The sequence below is a fragment of the Hevea brasiliensis genome, chromosome 8 (assembly GCF_030052815.1).
Source record: "Hevea brasiliensis isolate MT/VB/25A 57/8 chromosome 8, ASM3005281v1, whole genome shotgun sequence".
Classification (NCBI taxonomy): Eukaryota; Viridiplantae; Streptophyta; class Magnoliopsida; order Malpighiales; family Euphorbiaceae; genus Hevea; species Hevea brasiliensis.
The window spans coordinates 3,089,087-3,106,947 of NC_079500.1; the positions used below are offsets into that span (position 1 = coordinate 3,089,087).

The 17,861-nt window shown below is 31.1% G+C and overlaps 1 protein-coding gene across 1 annotated transcript; it reads left to right on the forward strand.

Moving 5' to 3' along the window:
- Positions 1–7,364: 7,364 nt before the first annotated feature.
- Positions 7,365–8,760, forward strand: LOC131182455 (NAC transcription factor 32-like). Its single transcript, XM_058152007.1, has 3 exons — positions 7,365–7,649; positions 7,827–8,110; positions 8,198–8,760. The coding sequence occupies exons 1-3, from the start codon at positions 7,391–7,393 to the stop codon at positions 8,756–8,758; spliced, it is 1,104 nt and encodes a 367-aa protein (XP_058007990.1). The 5' UTR covers positions 7,365–7,390; the 3' UTR covers positions 8,759–8,760.
- Positions 8,761–17,861: the final 9,101 nt, after the last annotated feature.

A 17,861-nucleotide genomic window follows, 5' to 3' on the forward strand; every position in this document is an offset into this window, starting at 1 on the left:
ATAAAAAATATTATTATTTTATATTTTTATTAAAAAATTAATATAATAATTTTTAGATAATAAATTTAATAAAAATTTTGAGTTTTGATAATTAATTATAAAAAAATAACATTTAAAAGAAAAATAAAAAATAAATTTAGTATAAAAATAATAATTTTACGTGTCAACTCCTATCAACTACTCTTTTATATATATAGAGAGAGAGAGGAATATCGGACTAAATGGGTCACATCAAAGCGTGGTCTCTATGAAATATAAATTAAGGAATCATATTCCTTTTGTAGTATTCATATATAAAAACCATCTGGCATTATAATAATGGCATATGATTAATTAGTTGAAAGTGATGTATGGTTGGCCAAGCTTGGTGGTGATATAGTATTTCATTGTTTAATCGGAAGAATAATTTTACTCTCTGGCAGAGTATATATTATTCAGAAATATTGATCAGTAAATAAATGGGAACAGACGATAGCTAAGCACTTGGCAAAAAAATCAGCAAGTTGGAACTTAAAATAAACGCATACATAGCCTAACAAATCCCTTGATCTATTGTTTTTGAACATGGCAATCAATATGTTAATGCTTTGTCCTTTCATGGAAAACAAATGTTAGCAAGTTAAGCAATATGCAAAGCAGCTTTATTAATACAGAACAAAGGAATGGGCTGAGCAACAGGTAATTGAAATTGCTGCAACAAATAAGAGATCCATTTGAGCTCACAAACAGTGGTGACCACGCTTCTGCATATATATATATATATATATATATATATATATATATATATATATATATAGCACTGCTAAATAGCTTAATTTGAGCTAGCTCAAATGGTACTAATGTATATAGTTTTACTATTATACCCTTAAAAGAAAGAGAGAAAACAACTTAAAAATAACTTCAAAGCTTAGAGTTAGTGAGGTAGTTTATTTAATGGCTCATGCAAAGAAAAGTGTGCATGCAACAAGCTATTATTGCTTGCAGCCATGCACACCATTCAAGAACTGATGATTCGAGAAGTGTGTCTATTGCATTAATGCATGCACATATGAGCTACTACATGCAGCAATGATGAGCTAGCATAATGAATTAGATTGCAGAGAAGAATTAGATATAAATGTAAAAATAAATATTACTGGATATGATATACAATTTTAATAAATAAAATTTATATTTTTGAAAAAAATAATATATATACACATTAGAGCTTGTATAATATATATATTTCATGCAATAAAATGTTAAATGAGGGTAAGTAGCCCGACTGGCATAGAAGTACGCATCCCAGTGTGGCTCAGGGTTCGAGCCCTCCTTATGTCAAATGTCATTTTTTTTCCATTTATAAGTGCACCTAACACAATACATTTTTTATATATGTATATATATATTTTCGTTGATTTAAAAAGTGAATGAGGGCTAATAGTCCGATTGGCACATGCTCCCAAGCATAAGATAGAGGTTTTAGGGTTCGAACCCTCCATTTGTCCCTTTTTTTTTTCTTTTGTGATTCTTTATAATTATTTTCATTCCAAAATATAATATTAAATTATGATGATTGTGAGTATTTTTAAATTCTAATTAACATTTTTCCTTAAAATTATAATATAACAAATTTTTAGATTTAAAATTATAATATAACCAATTTTTAGATTTAAAATTATAAGATATATATAAATCATTTATTTATATATACCTAGTTTTACAGTATTAACACCACTTCACTACTATTAGAATAATCACCTATACAATGACCAATCGTTAAATCAATATCACTGCTACAATCATCACGTGTACAATATTACCACGATTATCATCACTAAATCATTATTTTTAATTTAAATATAGAGAGAGCTAGTTAAATATATTTAGAGAATGATAGAAATAAAAAGAGCTATAGACAGAGATATTAAGTTTATCATATATATAAAGATAAATAGAGAGAGAGAGAGAGATAACGATGTGGAGAGAGATATATAGAAATGTATAAATCAATATGTGTTGATTTTGAAATAACTCTTGTGTGTGTGTGTGTGTGTGTGTGTGTGTATACAAAAATTTATCGAGTGAGAGCTAATAGTCCGATTGGCACATGCTGCCAAGCATAAGGTAGAGGGTTTAGGATTCGATCCCTCCATTTGTCCCTTTTTTTTTTTTTCTTTTTTGTGATTCTTTATAATTCTTTTCATTAAAAAATATAATATTAAATTGTAATGATTGGAAGTATTTTTAAACCCTAATTAACACTTTTCCTTAAAATTATAATATAACAAATGTTTAAATTTAAAATTATAAGATATATATATATATATATAAATCATTTACTTATATACACCTAGTTTTATAGTATTAACAATACTTCACTACTTTTAGAATAGTCACATATACAACTATCAATAGTTAAATTAGCACCACCGCTATAATCACCATGTGTACAATATTACCACCATTATCATCATTAAATCATTGCTTTTAATTTAAATATAGAGGGAGATAGTCAAAGATATTTAGAGAATGATAGAAATAAAATGAGTTATAGATAGATATATTAAGATTATCATATATATAAAGATAAATAGAGGGAGAGAGAGATAAAGATGTGGAGAGAGATATATAGAAATGCATAAATTAATAAATTAACACATTTATTGATTTATGCATTTCTATATATCTCTCTCCACATCTTTATCTCTCTCTTCCTCTATTTATCTTCATATATATGATATATAGAAATGTATAAATCAATATATGTGTTGATTTTGAAATCAACACATATATTGATTTATGCATTTCTATATATCTCTCTCCACATCTTTATCTCTCTCTCCCTCTATTTATCTTTATATATATATGATAATCATAATATCTCTATCTATAATTCATTTTATTTCTATCATTCTTTAAATATCTTTAACTATCTCCCTCTATATTTAAATTAAAAACAATGATTTAATGATAATAATGGTGATAATATTGTACACGTGGTGATTATAGCGGTGGTGCTGATTTAACTATTGATCGTTGTATAGGTGATTATTCTAATAGTAGTGAAGTTGTATTAATACTATAAAACTATATGTATATAAGTAAATGATTTATATATATCTTATAATTTTAAATCTAAACATTTGTTATTTTATAATTTTAAGAAAAAGTGTTAATTAGGGTTTAAAAATACTTCCAATTATTACAGTTTAATATTATATTTTTTAATGAAAGGAATTATAAAGAATCATAAAGAAAAAAAAAGGGCAAAGAAAAGATTCGAACCCTGAACCCTCTACCTTATGCTTGGGAGCATGTGCAATCAAGTTATTAGCTCTCATCCGCTTTTCAAATCAACGAAAAAATATATATACATATATAAAGAACGTATTTGTGTTAGGTGTGCTTATAAATGGAAAAAAATATCTAATATAGAGAGGGCTCGAACCTTGAACTACGCTGAGATACATGCTTCTATGCCAGTCAGGCTACTTGCCCTCATCCAACATTTTATTGCATGAAATATATATATTATACAAGCCCTAATGTGTGTGTTTGTATATATATATATATATATATATATATATATATATATATATATATATATATATATATATATATATATATATATATATATATATATAATATTTTTTCCGAAAATATAAATTTTATTTGTTTAAAGTGTATATCATGTCAAGTAATATTTATTTTTACATTTATATCTATCTATATCCATATAATTTGTAAGTAAATGATTTAAATAACGATAATAGTGGTGATTGTAAACCGTGGTGATTTGAGTGTTTATGGAGCATATATATATGATTTAAAATATATATATATATAGTGAAATTTATATCATATTTTAATATTTAATATATTGAAAAAATATAAATATAACTAGTTTGACAGTCACCCTACCTACACTAATCAACCACTGCCATCATTATCACTCTAACACCACTATCAAATTTCAAACCAATTTTAATATGATACTTACTTTAATATCAATATTTATTATTATAATATTTAACTTCATTTTTGAAATGCTATTTACTTCATTTCAATTAATATATATCAAATTTATATCATATTTCAAGTTAAAAAAAAATAAATATAACTTATAGTATAACTTATCATTAAAAATCAATATATCTTACCTTATAACAAATATATTATATGTAATAACTTATAGTATACAATATCTCTAAATTTGTATGTTTCCCATAGCATTAATTTTTAGAGTTCCAACAGCTGCTAGCATCTTAATTTAACATTGGAAAATGTTGTTTGGTGAGTAGATATTAAATGAAGAGATTTTATAGTCAAGTGGCTTATAAATGAGCTAAATGGCTCACAAGTTACCATAAATGACTCATATATTAAAAGGATAAAATGGTAATGAATTTCAATTTAATTACAAATATGCCATTTTGAGTTAGCTCAATTTGAGCTATGTAGCATTTTTGTACATAACACTAGACTTTTTCTTGGACTTCCAAGAGATTAATGACTGCCCCAAGAAAAAGCAAAACCCTATAACAGACTTTCTAGTGTCTCTGCAAGTTGGCAGGGAAGAAGACCTTGTGCAGGACAACTTCTGAGATATTTCAGAATATGAACAGCAGCAACCCGATGAGACTCTCGAGGAGATTACATTGACCGAGCTGCTGAACAGAAAATGTTACTAACCTCCTGTATTTATTATCGGGTTCACGTATAAGTGAGGCCTTTGGTCGTGAAACACCATTGTAGAACATATAAAAATAGCTTTAAAGATCTTGTATGGAAAATGCTCCACGGCATACGAGACACGTCCAGTACTACGACCATATAAAACAACCTGCACAAGAACTATGAATCAATAAAATTTGCAAGATACACGCATGCAGAGTACTATTCCCAACATTGTCATCATTTAGTTTTTTTTTTTTAAATAAAAATCGATTTTTTTTTTTTTTTGGGAAACAAACAAACGGTTGCAGGGCACTCCCTTGAATGCTCGGACCTCACATTTCTTTCAATGGGTTGGAAGTCTTTGTGGAGAATTCATCTCTCTTGATGGCGTAACCCTAGCAAAATCAAGATTTGATTACGCAAGAGTGCTGATTTTGATAGATTCTACTGAGTTTATTAACAAAATCATTCAGGTGGATATTGATATCAATTACTCCTGGCCATTATTTCCGCACCCATTATTTCCGCTCTAACTGATATCAATTACTCCTGGCCAAATCAACAACACCAGCCAGCCCAAACCATTTAGCTCTGTTTCCTTATATAGCTACTAGCCCAGCCCAGCTCCCACTCCCTTCGAATCACTTATTTGAGATCTCCCCAAAGCTTAATGGTGGCGGAAAAATGAAAAAAGGATCAAAAACAGGAAGAATGTGAAGCCAGCAAATAGTGACATCCATCGCATGAATTCTCGCCCCAAGAGAAAAAATTCCAATGAATATTCCTTAGACATAGCAGATGAAGCTTGGCAAGCTGTCAACATGGGAAAGCAGTTGGGTATGTCTTTTTCTCATTCAGATGAACCCGTAGCAAGATACTTTATGGATTAATGATCTTTTGCAACACTCCAGCCGTTGATTCCTCTCCTTTATTATAACCTTCTCCTTTTCTGCTTATGGTTTCAATCACCTTGTAGCGATCCGTTTCAATCCACCCAAAAGTTTCTCTTTCAATTTAGCAGGATCATCTGAAACTTTTCCTTCAATGGTGGGGTATTGTTTTTCGCTTCCCGAAGGATTTTGCATCAATATTTCTTTAATGGATGGCTCTAGTTAGTGGAAAATGCAAGCAGATTTTTAGCTGTCCTTTTTTGCAATGTCATGTTCCTTGTGGCTCCAAAGAAATAATGCCTGTTTAATGGAAGCTGAATGCATTAAACTGCAAGTGAAGAGTAAAACTCAGAGACATATATACAAGGTTTGGGTGAACACTGTTGATTTCCACACTTTGCTCTTTTATTCTGCTGAGATTTAAACTTTGATGTTAAAGTGGGGTCAATCAATTCTTAGAAATTGCCCACATGAATCAGAGTTTTGATCTCTGCTTGCTTCCTGTTGCTTTCTTTTGCTGTCTTGAGAGTTGATTGGTATTCTGGAATTTTAGTCCTGTTATTGCTATGTTGTTAGCACAAACAAGGATGCTCCATTTTGTATTTTGTAGCTCTCTAGTGAGTTTTAGTTGGCGTGGATTAAACTTTGAGAAGTGGCCATTGTAAAGAGTTGCAAGGCTCTGATAAACATTAGCCCATTAGTTACATGAGATGAGGATTGCAACAACAAAATGAGATGCTATCTTGATAACCTTATCACAAATCACTCGTATTATAGGGTTTCACTCCTATCCAAGTCTATTGGATGATTTTGCTTTGTATTCAATGGTTTCTTGTTTCTTCTAAATATTTTGCTATTTGTGTAACATTTATATATACCGACTAAATTAATTAATTTCTAAGATTAGTTTATTAGATATATAAAAAAAAATCATACCTATATTATTATTATTATTATTATTATTATTATATAAAATTTTATTTTAAATTACAATAAAAAAACTTAATTGGGTAGAAGTTTAGTCAAAGTTAGACTAAAAATGTAAATTTATATAAATTCTAAAATTAATTTTTTAAAATAATTTAAAATTAATTTAAAAATAAAAATTTAAAATAAATTGATTTTTATCAACGGTTAAATGTAGTCTTTTATTTTCCATAATGCTAAATTATCATAATATATAATTATTTGAAATATAAAATAAAATGAAAGATAGAAATAGATAATGTTTAAATGATAATTTTATTTTAAAAAAATATTTAGAATTTAAAAGATATAACATTTGAAATTTAATTTTTAATAAATTATATGTATATATATATATATATATATATATATATATATATATATATATATATATTCAAAATTTTTGACATATATAATTCATAAATATCCATATCCATATCATAAGGTGTGATGATATAATTTATAAATATAATAATCTCAAATTTCATTTTAATTATTTTTTTCTGGTTATAATTAATACTATTAAATAATACTTAACTAAATAATTTTATCTTTAAATATATAATTATTAAAATTAGAAATATAAAATAAAATAGAAGATAGTATAGGAATAATGTTTAAATAATCTTAGAAGTTTGATTGGTTTATCAGATATTAAAAAAACTTGTGTCCCACACTTATCTAGTTTCAAACTTGGTTTCTAATAAGAATAGATAAATATTAAGTCTTGAAAATCTATCTTTTAGGGTTATTTTAATTTTTATTAGAAGTATATTCATATAAAAGAGAGAAAGTTGAGGGAGAGAGAATTTCAATACTTTTACGTTAGCTTGCATCAGTCTTCTCGGGAAAAAATTCCTCGCAAGAGTCCAATTATGGAGGTGACGCAGCCGCAGTCCAATGCTTCTGTTACCGCTACTCGTCAACCTCGAACAGACCCCATCAATGACAACAACAGAAAGAACTTCATTGATATTGATTATTTTAAATCTTTTCCACCCGGGTATAGGTTTCGCCCTTTGGACGGAGAGCTTGTCGTTCATTACTTGAAAAACAAGATAGCCAATCAACCCTTGCCTCCAAACAAGATCATGGAGGTTAAACTTTATGAGTACAATCCCGAGAAGCTTGCAGGTTCTTTGATCTTTAACACAACCTATTTCCATGCTTATGCATATATTTACGCGACGATTTTGTTTTTGCAATGCTATAATTTTTTTTCTTCTTTTCCACTATGATTTTGTTTTGCAATGTTATGATTAAATCTATGTTTTGTCGATGGATTTACCTTTTCCTTGTTTTGATGAACAGAGGAGTATTGGCAATGTGGGGAGACAGAATGGTACTTTTTTACACCAAGGGACAAGAGATATCCAAATGGAAGTAGACCAAAACGAGATGCCGGTGGTGGATACTGGAAGGCAACTGGAGGGGATAAAGCTGTTAAATATAAGGGTGCTGTGGTTGGATATAGGAAGGCACTTGTTTTCTACATGGGAAAGCCTCCAAATGGTACAAAGACTAACTGGATTATGCATGAATATAGGGTCAGTGATGCCCCTCCAAGAATCAAAACAAGTGCCGATGATATGAGGGTAATTAAATAAATATTTAAATTTCTTGTTTGTTGTTCATTAATTTTTCTTTTGTTTGATTAATTCTCTTTTCTTTTTCTGTGGCAGTTGGATAATTGGGTTTTATGCAAGATATATAAGAGGGATGCGAAAGACAATTTGAGAAGTCGACTTTCAAATGAGGAACAATCTGCAGAGTTAGATGATCAAACTGCTGATGTTGTTAGGGATGTTGACAAAAATAGCGATCCTCCAGCCTACACAAACGCCCTTAATGAGAATAAGCAAATTGTTTCAATCCCAATCCAAGAGAATCCAAGTGCATTTTATGAAGATCCTCCTTATGTTCCAATCAACAATCATGATCATCACCAAGCAATGTTAGAAGCTGCCAATTATCAACGAGCAATGTTTGCAGCTGCCAACTATGGATCTTATCGAACTTATGCTACTGGTATGACACCACCAATGCCTGAACCTGTTCAGATATATCCCCCAGAGGACATCCAGATACATCCCACAGAGGACAACCAGATACATCCCACAGAGGACATCCAGATGCAACCCACAGAGGACATCGTATCTAAATATCTGAATGAGAATTCTTGTGAGTTCGAGCTATCACTATCACCGGATGATTGGGATATTATTTCCAATTGTCTACTATAGTTAGTAATTAGTTATATACAGTGATTGACCATTATCTGATTTGAAATTATTTAGTCATTTGGTGATCAACTTATGTATAGGATGATGATAACTGGTTAGTTAGCAGGGAACATCCAGTTTTGTAAATTGAATTTGCTAGAATCAATGGAAAAACAATAACCAATGTCCATTTACTTCAATAAATGGAGGATAGCGATTGCAGAAGCTGCTCCAAAAAGGGTGCATGCAATTATACCTTCACATGCAAGAGTGCTTGCCAAACGCAGATTTCGCCTCATATAAGGAACGTCTGTGTCCAAACCAATCAAGAACAAAAAAATGACTCGAAAATTGAATGTCAGAAGTTGATAGTATTCTATAGAAGAAGACCGGATAAAGAATTCCTGAAGTTTTTTGATTTTGCACAACAATGAAGGACCTAGCACTAGTCCAGTCTGAAAAACAAAACAGCGAAAAAACAACAAAATATGAAGTACTGCAAAAACCTTAAAAATCTGCTCTTGTATCAAAGAAAGACTGGAAATGCATACAATAATATTTGCAACAGGTCCTGGTTGTCCTGAAGGTGTCAAGATAAGATGAAAAATGCGGGAGATTACAAGCATACGAGCTGCCTGCATTCCTGTTGTTATTATTGGGTTAAAGTTAAAGAGATCTTTCTGGCAAATTGCACGTTTGGCAAATTGTGCAGCATCCATTTCCCAAGAATAGCCTTCTGCTTAATTTACAATTGCAAGTTGATACCCGAACAAGAATGGAAACTAAGCTAGAGAAAGGGACTTAGAAGCATCAAGAAAGTAAAGAGAGAGAAAAGAGAGAGAGATTATAGCAAGATTAACATCCCTTCCTTTTTCCTCCTATCTCATCACCCATTTTCTGTGCTTAGGACTTGTGTGTGGCTTGGGAGCATTATCTTCACATCTGAGATTTCTTGGAGAACCTTTGTTTGCGGCCACATGGTTAGAGACTATATGCTTTGTTTTTTCATTTCTATACATTTGACTCTTTCCTTTTGTATATGTGTCCAGGGAGTTGAAAGAGTGAGCAACCAACTCCTTACCATTCTCCTTATTTCTCTGAAAGCACCATTTCTAAGATAAAAATTATAAAGCACTAATTAAACCAAGGGTTAGCAATTAACCAACTTTAATTCAATAGTATTGCAATTGTCTTTAAAAATATAAAATCTCAAATTCAAATCACAATCGAAGCCAAATTAATAACAAAAATAACAAGGGATAACATAACTTATAAAAATAAAATGAATTGACTTCTTACCTTATTATTTAAGAGTTAAAATTTTTAAATAAGACCACAAATGAAGCATTTTTCTTATTTGCAAATATCTTAATTTAGATATAAATGCATAGTTGTTAAATTCGGATCAAACCTGCCGATTGAACTGGTGAACCAATGAATCAGCCTTTAAATTAGTCTATGTTTATTAATGAGCCAGATAAAAAGCGATTCGATATGTCGACCTGACGGTTCAATTATTCAATAGATTTTTTTTAGTTTTAATTTTATTATATACTGTCAACTTTCCATTGATTTCCTTAACTTAAAAATACATTAATATCTTACGATAATTACCATTTTGCGCTTAAATTTTATCATTATGAATATTTTTATTTACCAATCACCTTTTAATTTATTAATTATTGATTATATCGACAAAAATAATGAAAAAACATGAAATTTAAATATTTATAAGTTATGGTTCAATAGAATTAGAGTCATCTCTAAAATCATAAAATTTTCAAATTTAAATCTCGATTGAAGTCAATTATATAAAAAAAATAAAAAAATTATTTATTTTTTAAAATACAAAAACTAGAAACGTTAATTTAACACAAATTATAACGACATTTTATAAGGCAGAAAAAAGAGAAGAAATAGTATGAAAAGAGAAAATAGGCAACTCTCTTATTTTATTGATAAAAATAAAAGAAAATGAAAAATAAAAAGTCTAATTTCCATATTTTATAAGAAAGAAAATAAAATTATAAAATTTTTTGTGAAATATCATTTGAATCATTTTGTTTTCTATTCAAATTAGGCGGAAAGGAAATATGCTATTAATTTTTTTTTCATTATGCCTTTTTTATAAATAGTTATTTTTAATATAATAATATAATAACTGTATCTTTGTATTTTTTTTTTCTTCAAAGCATAAATAAATCACTATATTCCTTCCTCTGTAAATTTCCCTGGTAATTCTGTTCAGTTTTCCTTCCAGCTCTCCTCTCTACCGCCCTAATTTGCAAATTGATGTAAAACTCGAAGACTTGAGGGAGAAAGCAGCAATTCCTTCAAGTCCAAAAGCCACAGAGTAGCTGGGGTTAAAGTGGCTTCTTTTGGGTATCTGTAATTGGCAATCTACGACAGAGAAGAGAGAAAACAGTACCATCTGGACGCCTTTTTCCTCTTTCTCAATGCTAATTAACATTTTGATCCCTGTATTGCTGTAGATATTTGTTCTTCAATGGATTTGGGTACTGAAGACAGGCAATACCAAGCTCACATTCGAGGCCTCAACGCCTACGATCGGCACAAGAAATTCTTGAACGATTATGGTACGATACTGTTTAGCTAGTTGATGATTTGAAGCTTTAGAATTTGAAAAATGAAGTTGTTAGTATTCGGCCTAAAAGATTCTTTATTTGTTTTATTAAGCTGAAAGGTGGACATAAATGGAATTATGCAAATGGAGAGTTTTGTGTTTGTGAAATCCTTTATGTCCTACAGCAAATGGATGATGAACAGTCTCTTCCACTGAGGAAGGAAGAAGGCTACAATCATCCTTGTGTTTTGAATTTTTTGTTCCATTTTTGGGGGGTTCAATTTGATGCAGTTAGCTTCTAAGGGAAAGAAAAGTCTTCAAATGTGAAATTGCCAGTTAAAACGGATCGGGACACCCTAAGAGAAGGATATAGGTATGCTGGTCTCTAACAAAATTCATGTGGATTACTGTGCATTCATAATTATATATTGTCTTGCAACTTATTTTTTTCCTTCTAATTTTAGCTCTTTGATTTAGTGTTAGACTGAGAAATGGTTAAGGGAGTTATAGTTTGAGGCAGCTGGAATTGGGAATATATTTCTATTGAACCATGGACTTTATGGATCAATTCTAGGAATTTGTAATGCATTACATAGTCTATTTCTCCTCCTTCCTGATATGAAAATTTCCCTTGTATATTAATTATTTCTTCAACCTTTTAAGGTTCATACGTACTGAGGAAGATGATATGGATACATCTTGGGAGCAAAGGCTGGTGAAGCGCTACTATGATAAGCTTTTTAACGAGTATCCTTAGTTAGAAAGTCTTATTTTATTTATCTGAACTTTCTAGTTCTTTTTTTTTTCTGGTTTTAAACCATATTTTTCGTAATGCTAAATTATCATAATATATAATTATATATATTCAAAATTTTTGACATATATAATTCATAAATATAATAATTTTAAATTTCACTTTAATTATTTTTTCTGGTTATAATAATACTATTAAGTAATGCTTAGCTAAATAATTTTATCTTAAAATATATAATTATTAAAATTTGAAATATAAGATAAAATGGAAGATAGTGTATAGATAATGTTTAAATAATAATTTTAAAATTGTAAGGCCTTGAGTTCAAGTTATAAGCCTTAAAAAAAAGGAAATTTCTTTTTTACTGTCATTGATTCAAATAAGAAAAATAAATTTTCACATAGAAATGCATATTAGGGATAAATAATACAAAAGTTATAATAAATTGGGTTACTACCCAATAGATTTAGTCCAATTAATAAAAATGAGAGCTCTCATATTTTATTTATCAAAATTCAACTCAGCTTTAGAATTGTTTATCTTAAATACACCCGCTGATGTGAAAATGTGATCATAAAATTACTCAAGAATAAACTTAATCTCAGTGCATACAAATTGACTCAAGATCCCTCTAACTGTAAATATTAAAAAATTGAAATTCCCACCATTTTTTGTTTAATCATGATACCAAATTTTTTCTTATAATTAACAAAGAGAGCAAACACAAAGAAAGAGCAATCCCATCGTATTTGCTTCTTTGTTTTTCTTTTTTCCCTTTGACATTAAATTTGTTTCAAGGCTGTAAAGTCTTTAGTTTCAGCTTTGGTCAAAACCAAATCAAATAAAAGAAAAATATAGCTACATTACAACAGTTTCTGTAGACAATGAACAGGTTTGTTGAATTCAAAATCAAAAGTTTGCATTCACTAGCACATTACGACAATTTTCACAAGCACACAGATAGAGAGTTGGCAACTATCTTCAGTTGCCAGTATTAAAATCCAGACTAGCTCATATAATTTCTGTCTTAGACCTTCATCTTGTACCATACTAAATTTGCAAATGTCATGTATGCTCCCATCATATCCTAAGCAATAAGCACATAGATGATTGAGCTGCTCCATAAGTTGAACCAACCGTTTGATCAACGCCTGGACACAATTAAAGAAGCACATCAAATTGCTTCTTTTTTCACATTTCCCAAATTTAGTAAGAAAGCACTAGCTCCAAACTTCTACTTATCATTACATGTAAATCGTATGATCAGGTCATCACTCCTCTCCATTTTCCAGCTGTTAGCATGTGCAATGACAATATGAGTATTAAACTATCAAAATTATAACTCCTAGGAGGAGAAGATATGCAAAATAATTAAAAAAAAATCATTAAATTCACTTTTATATAATGACAAGTAATGGACTTTTAAAGATAGCAATGTGTAAAATTGGCTATCTAGTCTGGTAAAGACATCAAGTTATTACACCTATGATGAATATTGAGAGGGACCACAATGCGCTTCCCTTCTGGGAGAGACAACAGTACTACTAGTTTGATGAGGGTCAATAAGCTTGCAAAAAGAGAATAAAATGCTTTAGTTTCTTCTTTTAGAGAGAAAATAATGAAAAAAATATGAAACTTCTATCTAGTTAGGGATCATAAGAAGAACACCTGAATAGATGAACGTTTTCTATATTGATCCTCTCTATCATCCATTAAAGTCGTATGCGTGAGACAATACCTTTAACATCTTTATCCTTGTTGGGTATTACAGCAGTGAGTATCTCGTTTTGAAAAGGAAGAAATCACACCATAAATGGAAGAAAGACAAAGGGAAAATGAAGGGTCAAAGAGTGACAAAAACTTTTGAGATCTATCCATCCATTCCCCTATAATTAATAAGACTAAGAGTAGTAAGAGCTTAAGGTTACAGCTAACTAGAAGATGTTCCTTTTCATTATAAGATTAAAAATGAAGGAACAAATAAAAGCACTTGCAAGCTTAACAGACAATATATAGCATAGCAATAAAAGTGGGAAATAATTGACCATGTAAATCTATAAATTCAAAAAAATTAGTGAACACCTTGTTAAAACTGTACTTCAATTTTTGTTTTTGATAAGCAAAGGGAAGCTTCTTTTTTTTTTTTATAAGCAAAATTTTTTATTAATAAATTGAATCCAAGAAAAACTAAGCATGGTCATTGCCAAACTAAACCCAGCTGATAGGCATCCCCTTTACATCCAACCTAGGCAATGGCATGCTAAGTGAAAAAAACTGGAGGGAAAGGTACAAAACAAACTAACAAGACAACAATGAAGTTGCATTACAAAAGTCAAGTAAACAAAAATGCAGGTAACAAAACCAAACAAATGCCAGCAGAAGAAAATCTAATGGTGTAAGCATCTGCAGAACCAAGCCAGGGCTGCAGCAATTTGCAGCAAAATTTGTAGGAAGGTAACACACAAAAGCCTCCAAACCCCAAATCTGCAACCACGAAAGGGGTACCTACAAACCGAAAATAGGCAGCAAAAGAACCCAACTCAAATAGCTGCCCATTTTAAGAACTAGGACAGACCCGAAGGACCCACGAACAGAGGCATGAACGGTGAAGGTCGTGTAAATAAAATCACCACAAACTAATGCAATAGGAGAAGCATCGAAGCATTAAGGGGAGATCCAAAGGTGCAGCAAAAGGAAGCTTTATCAACTGCTACTTGACCCATCCTTCAATTGCACGACAATTATGAAGGCATCGTATTTATCTGAACTAGCTGGTTATGCTTGCACTCTGGCAAGGGTAGAAAACCACCAATACTGATATTCTACAATCCCAAGCTATTGAAGAGTGGCAGCAACCTGAAGTCCCTCGATGGACAAGAAACACAAGTATTAGCAAGAAAGCAAAGGACCATGGCATGCTCACAAGGTGAGCTCCTTGCAAAATATAAAGAATATAAATCTAAAAATTCAGAAATTGAATACTAACAATTCCTGAACAGATTAAAAGAAAAAGAAATAAGCCAGAAAATAAGTAACTCTTGCAAATGAAACTCACTAGGAAGTTCATCCTAATCAGGGTGACAGACCTCCAAGGAAAACTGTTATGAGACATAAAAATGAGCATTGCAAGATTTTCCTAGCCTGGTGATAAAAATTCCATCTCTATTTCATTTTCCCTTAATTATCAGCCTAGCGACACTCACTAGGCTTAACATTATCGCTAAGAAAAATCCAAATTGTTAATTAACTTGCAACATCTATATAGAAACACATTAGAATAATTGCACTTAAATAAAAGAACCAGCAGGAGTTTCTAAAAAAGAGTAGTTTGAAGAGATAATTATGTACCCCTTGAAAAAGCAGAGAGACTTCTTTTGGTGATGCGAAGAGCTTCTGGAACCAGATTCTTGTCTAATCTAGAGATGCAATCTGGGAAAACCCTGGAGACAACATTTGGGATGTGAGCAGTTTCGGGCCAGTCCTCCCTGTGTTACTTTCCCATCTCCTTGAAAGCAAACTACAAGCAGAGACTTTAACATGGTCAATGATAAACAATTTTAAGATCTTGGCGAGAGCCGAGACATTCTAACAACTCTTTTGGCAGAAATTCTGGATCCACAATCTCGGACATTTCAATCTTTTTCAATTGAGAGAGAGCATAGGGAATTGAAGAAGAAGAAGAAGAAGAAGAAGAAGAAGGGGTAGATTCTGATATTGGAATCCACATCTTCAATGTCTGCTCTAATGGCTTGATGTTGGCTTCATATAGATCAAGTTCTTCAATGGATGTAAAAGTTGGCATCGAAATCAAGTTAGGGCAATGAGAGATCATTGGAATTTTCATCAGTATCTATGTACTCCAGATTAGCTAATTCTCGAATTTTCAAAATCTGAAGAGAATTAAAGTGATCAAATGGAGGGAGATGTTTGATGTTTCTACAGGAAAATCATTCAAGCTTCACCAAATTTATAAGGGAAGGAAGCCATATTGGAGACTCAACTCCTCTATAAGCATACAAGAATAGGCATTGGAGATTTGGGTGCGGCCTTAGCACATCCAATGCCAAATTTTCATTTTTAAGATCTTTTTCATCATTTTTATAATAATAATCATCATTATCCACAATAGGGTTAAAAGCTGCTCCAGAATAAGGTTTGCTGAATGGGTGTATGACCCATTCTAGTCTCAAGGACTGGAGATATTGCTTCTCTTCCAAATTGGCAGGACGAAATTCAGATACACCATCTTTGATGACGTATCTCAAATTTCTGACTATTAGTTCTCCTCTCAAATTGTTTAACCCATTTAATTCTCCCAGTCCAACAACAGGCTCCAAGGAGGGACCATTTTTAGCTGTAACAAATGAATATAATTTCTCAAGGCGAGTCATTTCTCCAATTCCAAGTGGCACATGACTAAAATTACAACGATAAAAGCTAAGATGCCTGAGATTTACCAACTGTTTAATGTCCTTTGGTAGTGCTTCAAGCATAAAACAATAGTCCAATATCAACACTTGCAGGTTCGGTAGTCTAACTATTGAATCTGGCAATCTTGTACGCACCCGATTATTTACAAGAATCAAAACTTGTAAGTTTAGTAATCTGGCAATTGAATTTGGAAGGTCACTGATTCTGCTGAAGGAAAAATCAAGTTACCTCAAATGCTTCAATTTGTAAATGGAACTTGGCACTTCCCTTCTGTAATGGCCTAAAGCCACCGCTCGTAAATATTCAAATTCAGGAAAGATTTGGCTTTCCAAATTTCGTGTGCATTGTCTATCCCAAAGGAGTGTTTGTGCCTTCTTTGCATTGAAAACGTTGCTTGGAAGATAATCAAGATAAAATGACATATGTCGAGTTGTTTTCCCAACACATTCATTTGATACTGATGAAGAGATGATATCTTCTCCAGCAATAAATATAGCTAGATTATGCATCAAATCATGCATTTTACAGGTTTCTATATTACCCTGTCTATCTCTCCTACCATCTTGGAAAAAAAACATAGAAAGAAGATTCTTAAAATATGAAAAACCAATTTCTTCAAAACTTTAGCTAGAATTGGACGAATCAATATACCCTTATGCCACCCAAAGATATATAAATTTTTCCACATCAATTTCACAATCTTTAGGAAAAATGGCACAATAAGCAAAACAATGTTTCAAGTGAGATGGAAGATGATCATAACTCAACTTAAGAGTTGACAAGATATTATTTTCTTGCACATTTGAGAGTTCATATTCTTTGAAGGATCGCCACTCTAACTCAGTATTTTTACAATATAGCAAAGCCCCTATTGATTTTATAGCTAAAGGAAGCCCTACACACTTTGCTACAATCTCCTATCCAAGTGCCTCTTGGCTCAAGCTTGGTTTCTGCCTTTGATCAAATGCTATTTTTTTAAACAATGACCAAGACTCAGCTGGAGATAGGCCCTTCAATTCATAAATTGAAGACGAACGTGCCCTTTTGGCAACTATTTTGGAACGTGTGGTTATTATTATTTTACTTTCTTTTGCACTTGCTACTAATACATCCCTTAAGCTAAGCCAGTTTTGTGCATCCTCATTCCACACTTCATCTAATACAATGATATACTTTTTTCCATTAATCTCCGCATGAAGTTTGTTTTTCAGTGCATCCACCCCAAGATTGTCTCTGACCAATCATAGAGTCTAAAATTTTTTCAATTATGAGTTTAACGTCAAAATTTTCAGACACACAAACCCATCCCTTTAGCTCAAAATATGTTTTAACTCTTTCATCATTGTAAACAATTT

Bases quoted from the DNA above. Each gene is read 5' to 3' on its own strand.
- LOC131182455 (XM_058152007.1), top strand. From the start codon at position 7,391: ATGGAGGTGACGCAGCCGCAGTCCAATGCTTCTGTTACCGCTACTCGT. The intron at 7,650-7,826 runs GTTCTTTGATCT...TTTGATGAACAG, and splicing joins CAATCCCGAGAAGCTTGCAG to AGGAGTATTGGCAATGTGGG. The intron at 8,111-8,197 runs GTAATTAAATAA...TTTCTGTGGCAG, and splicing joins CAAGTGCCGATGATATGAGG to TTGGATAATTGGGTTTTATG.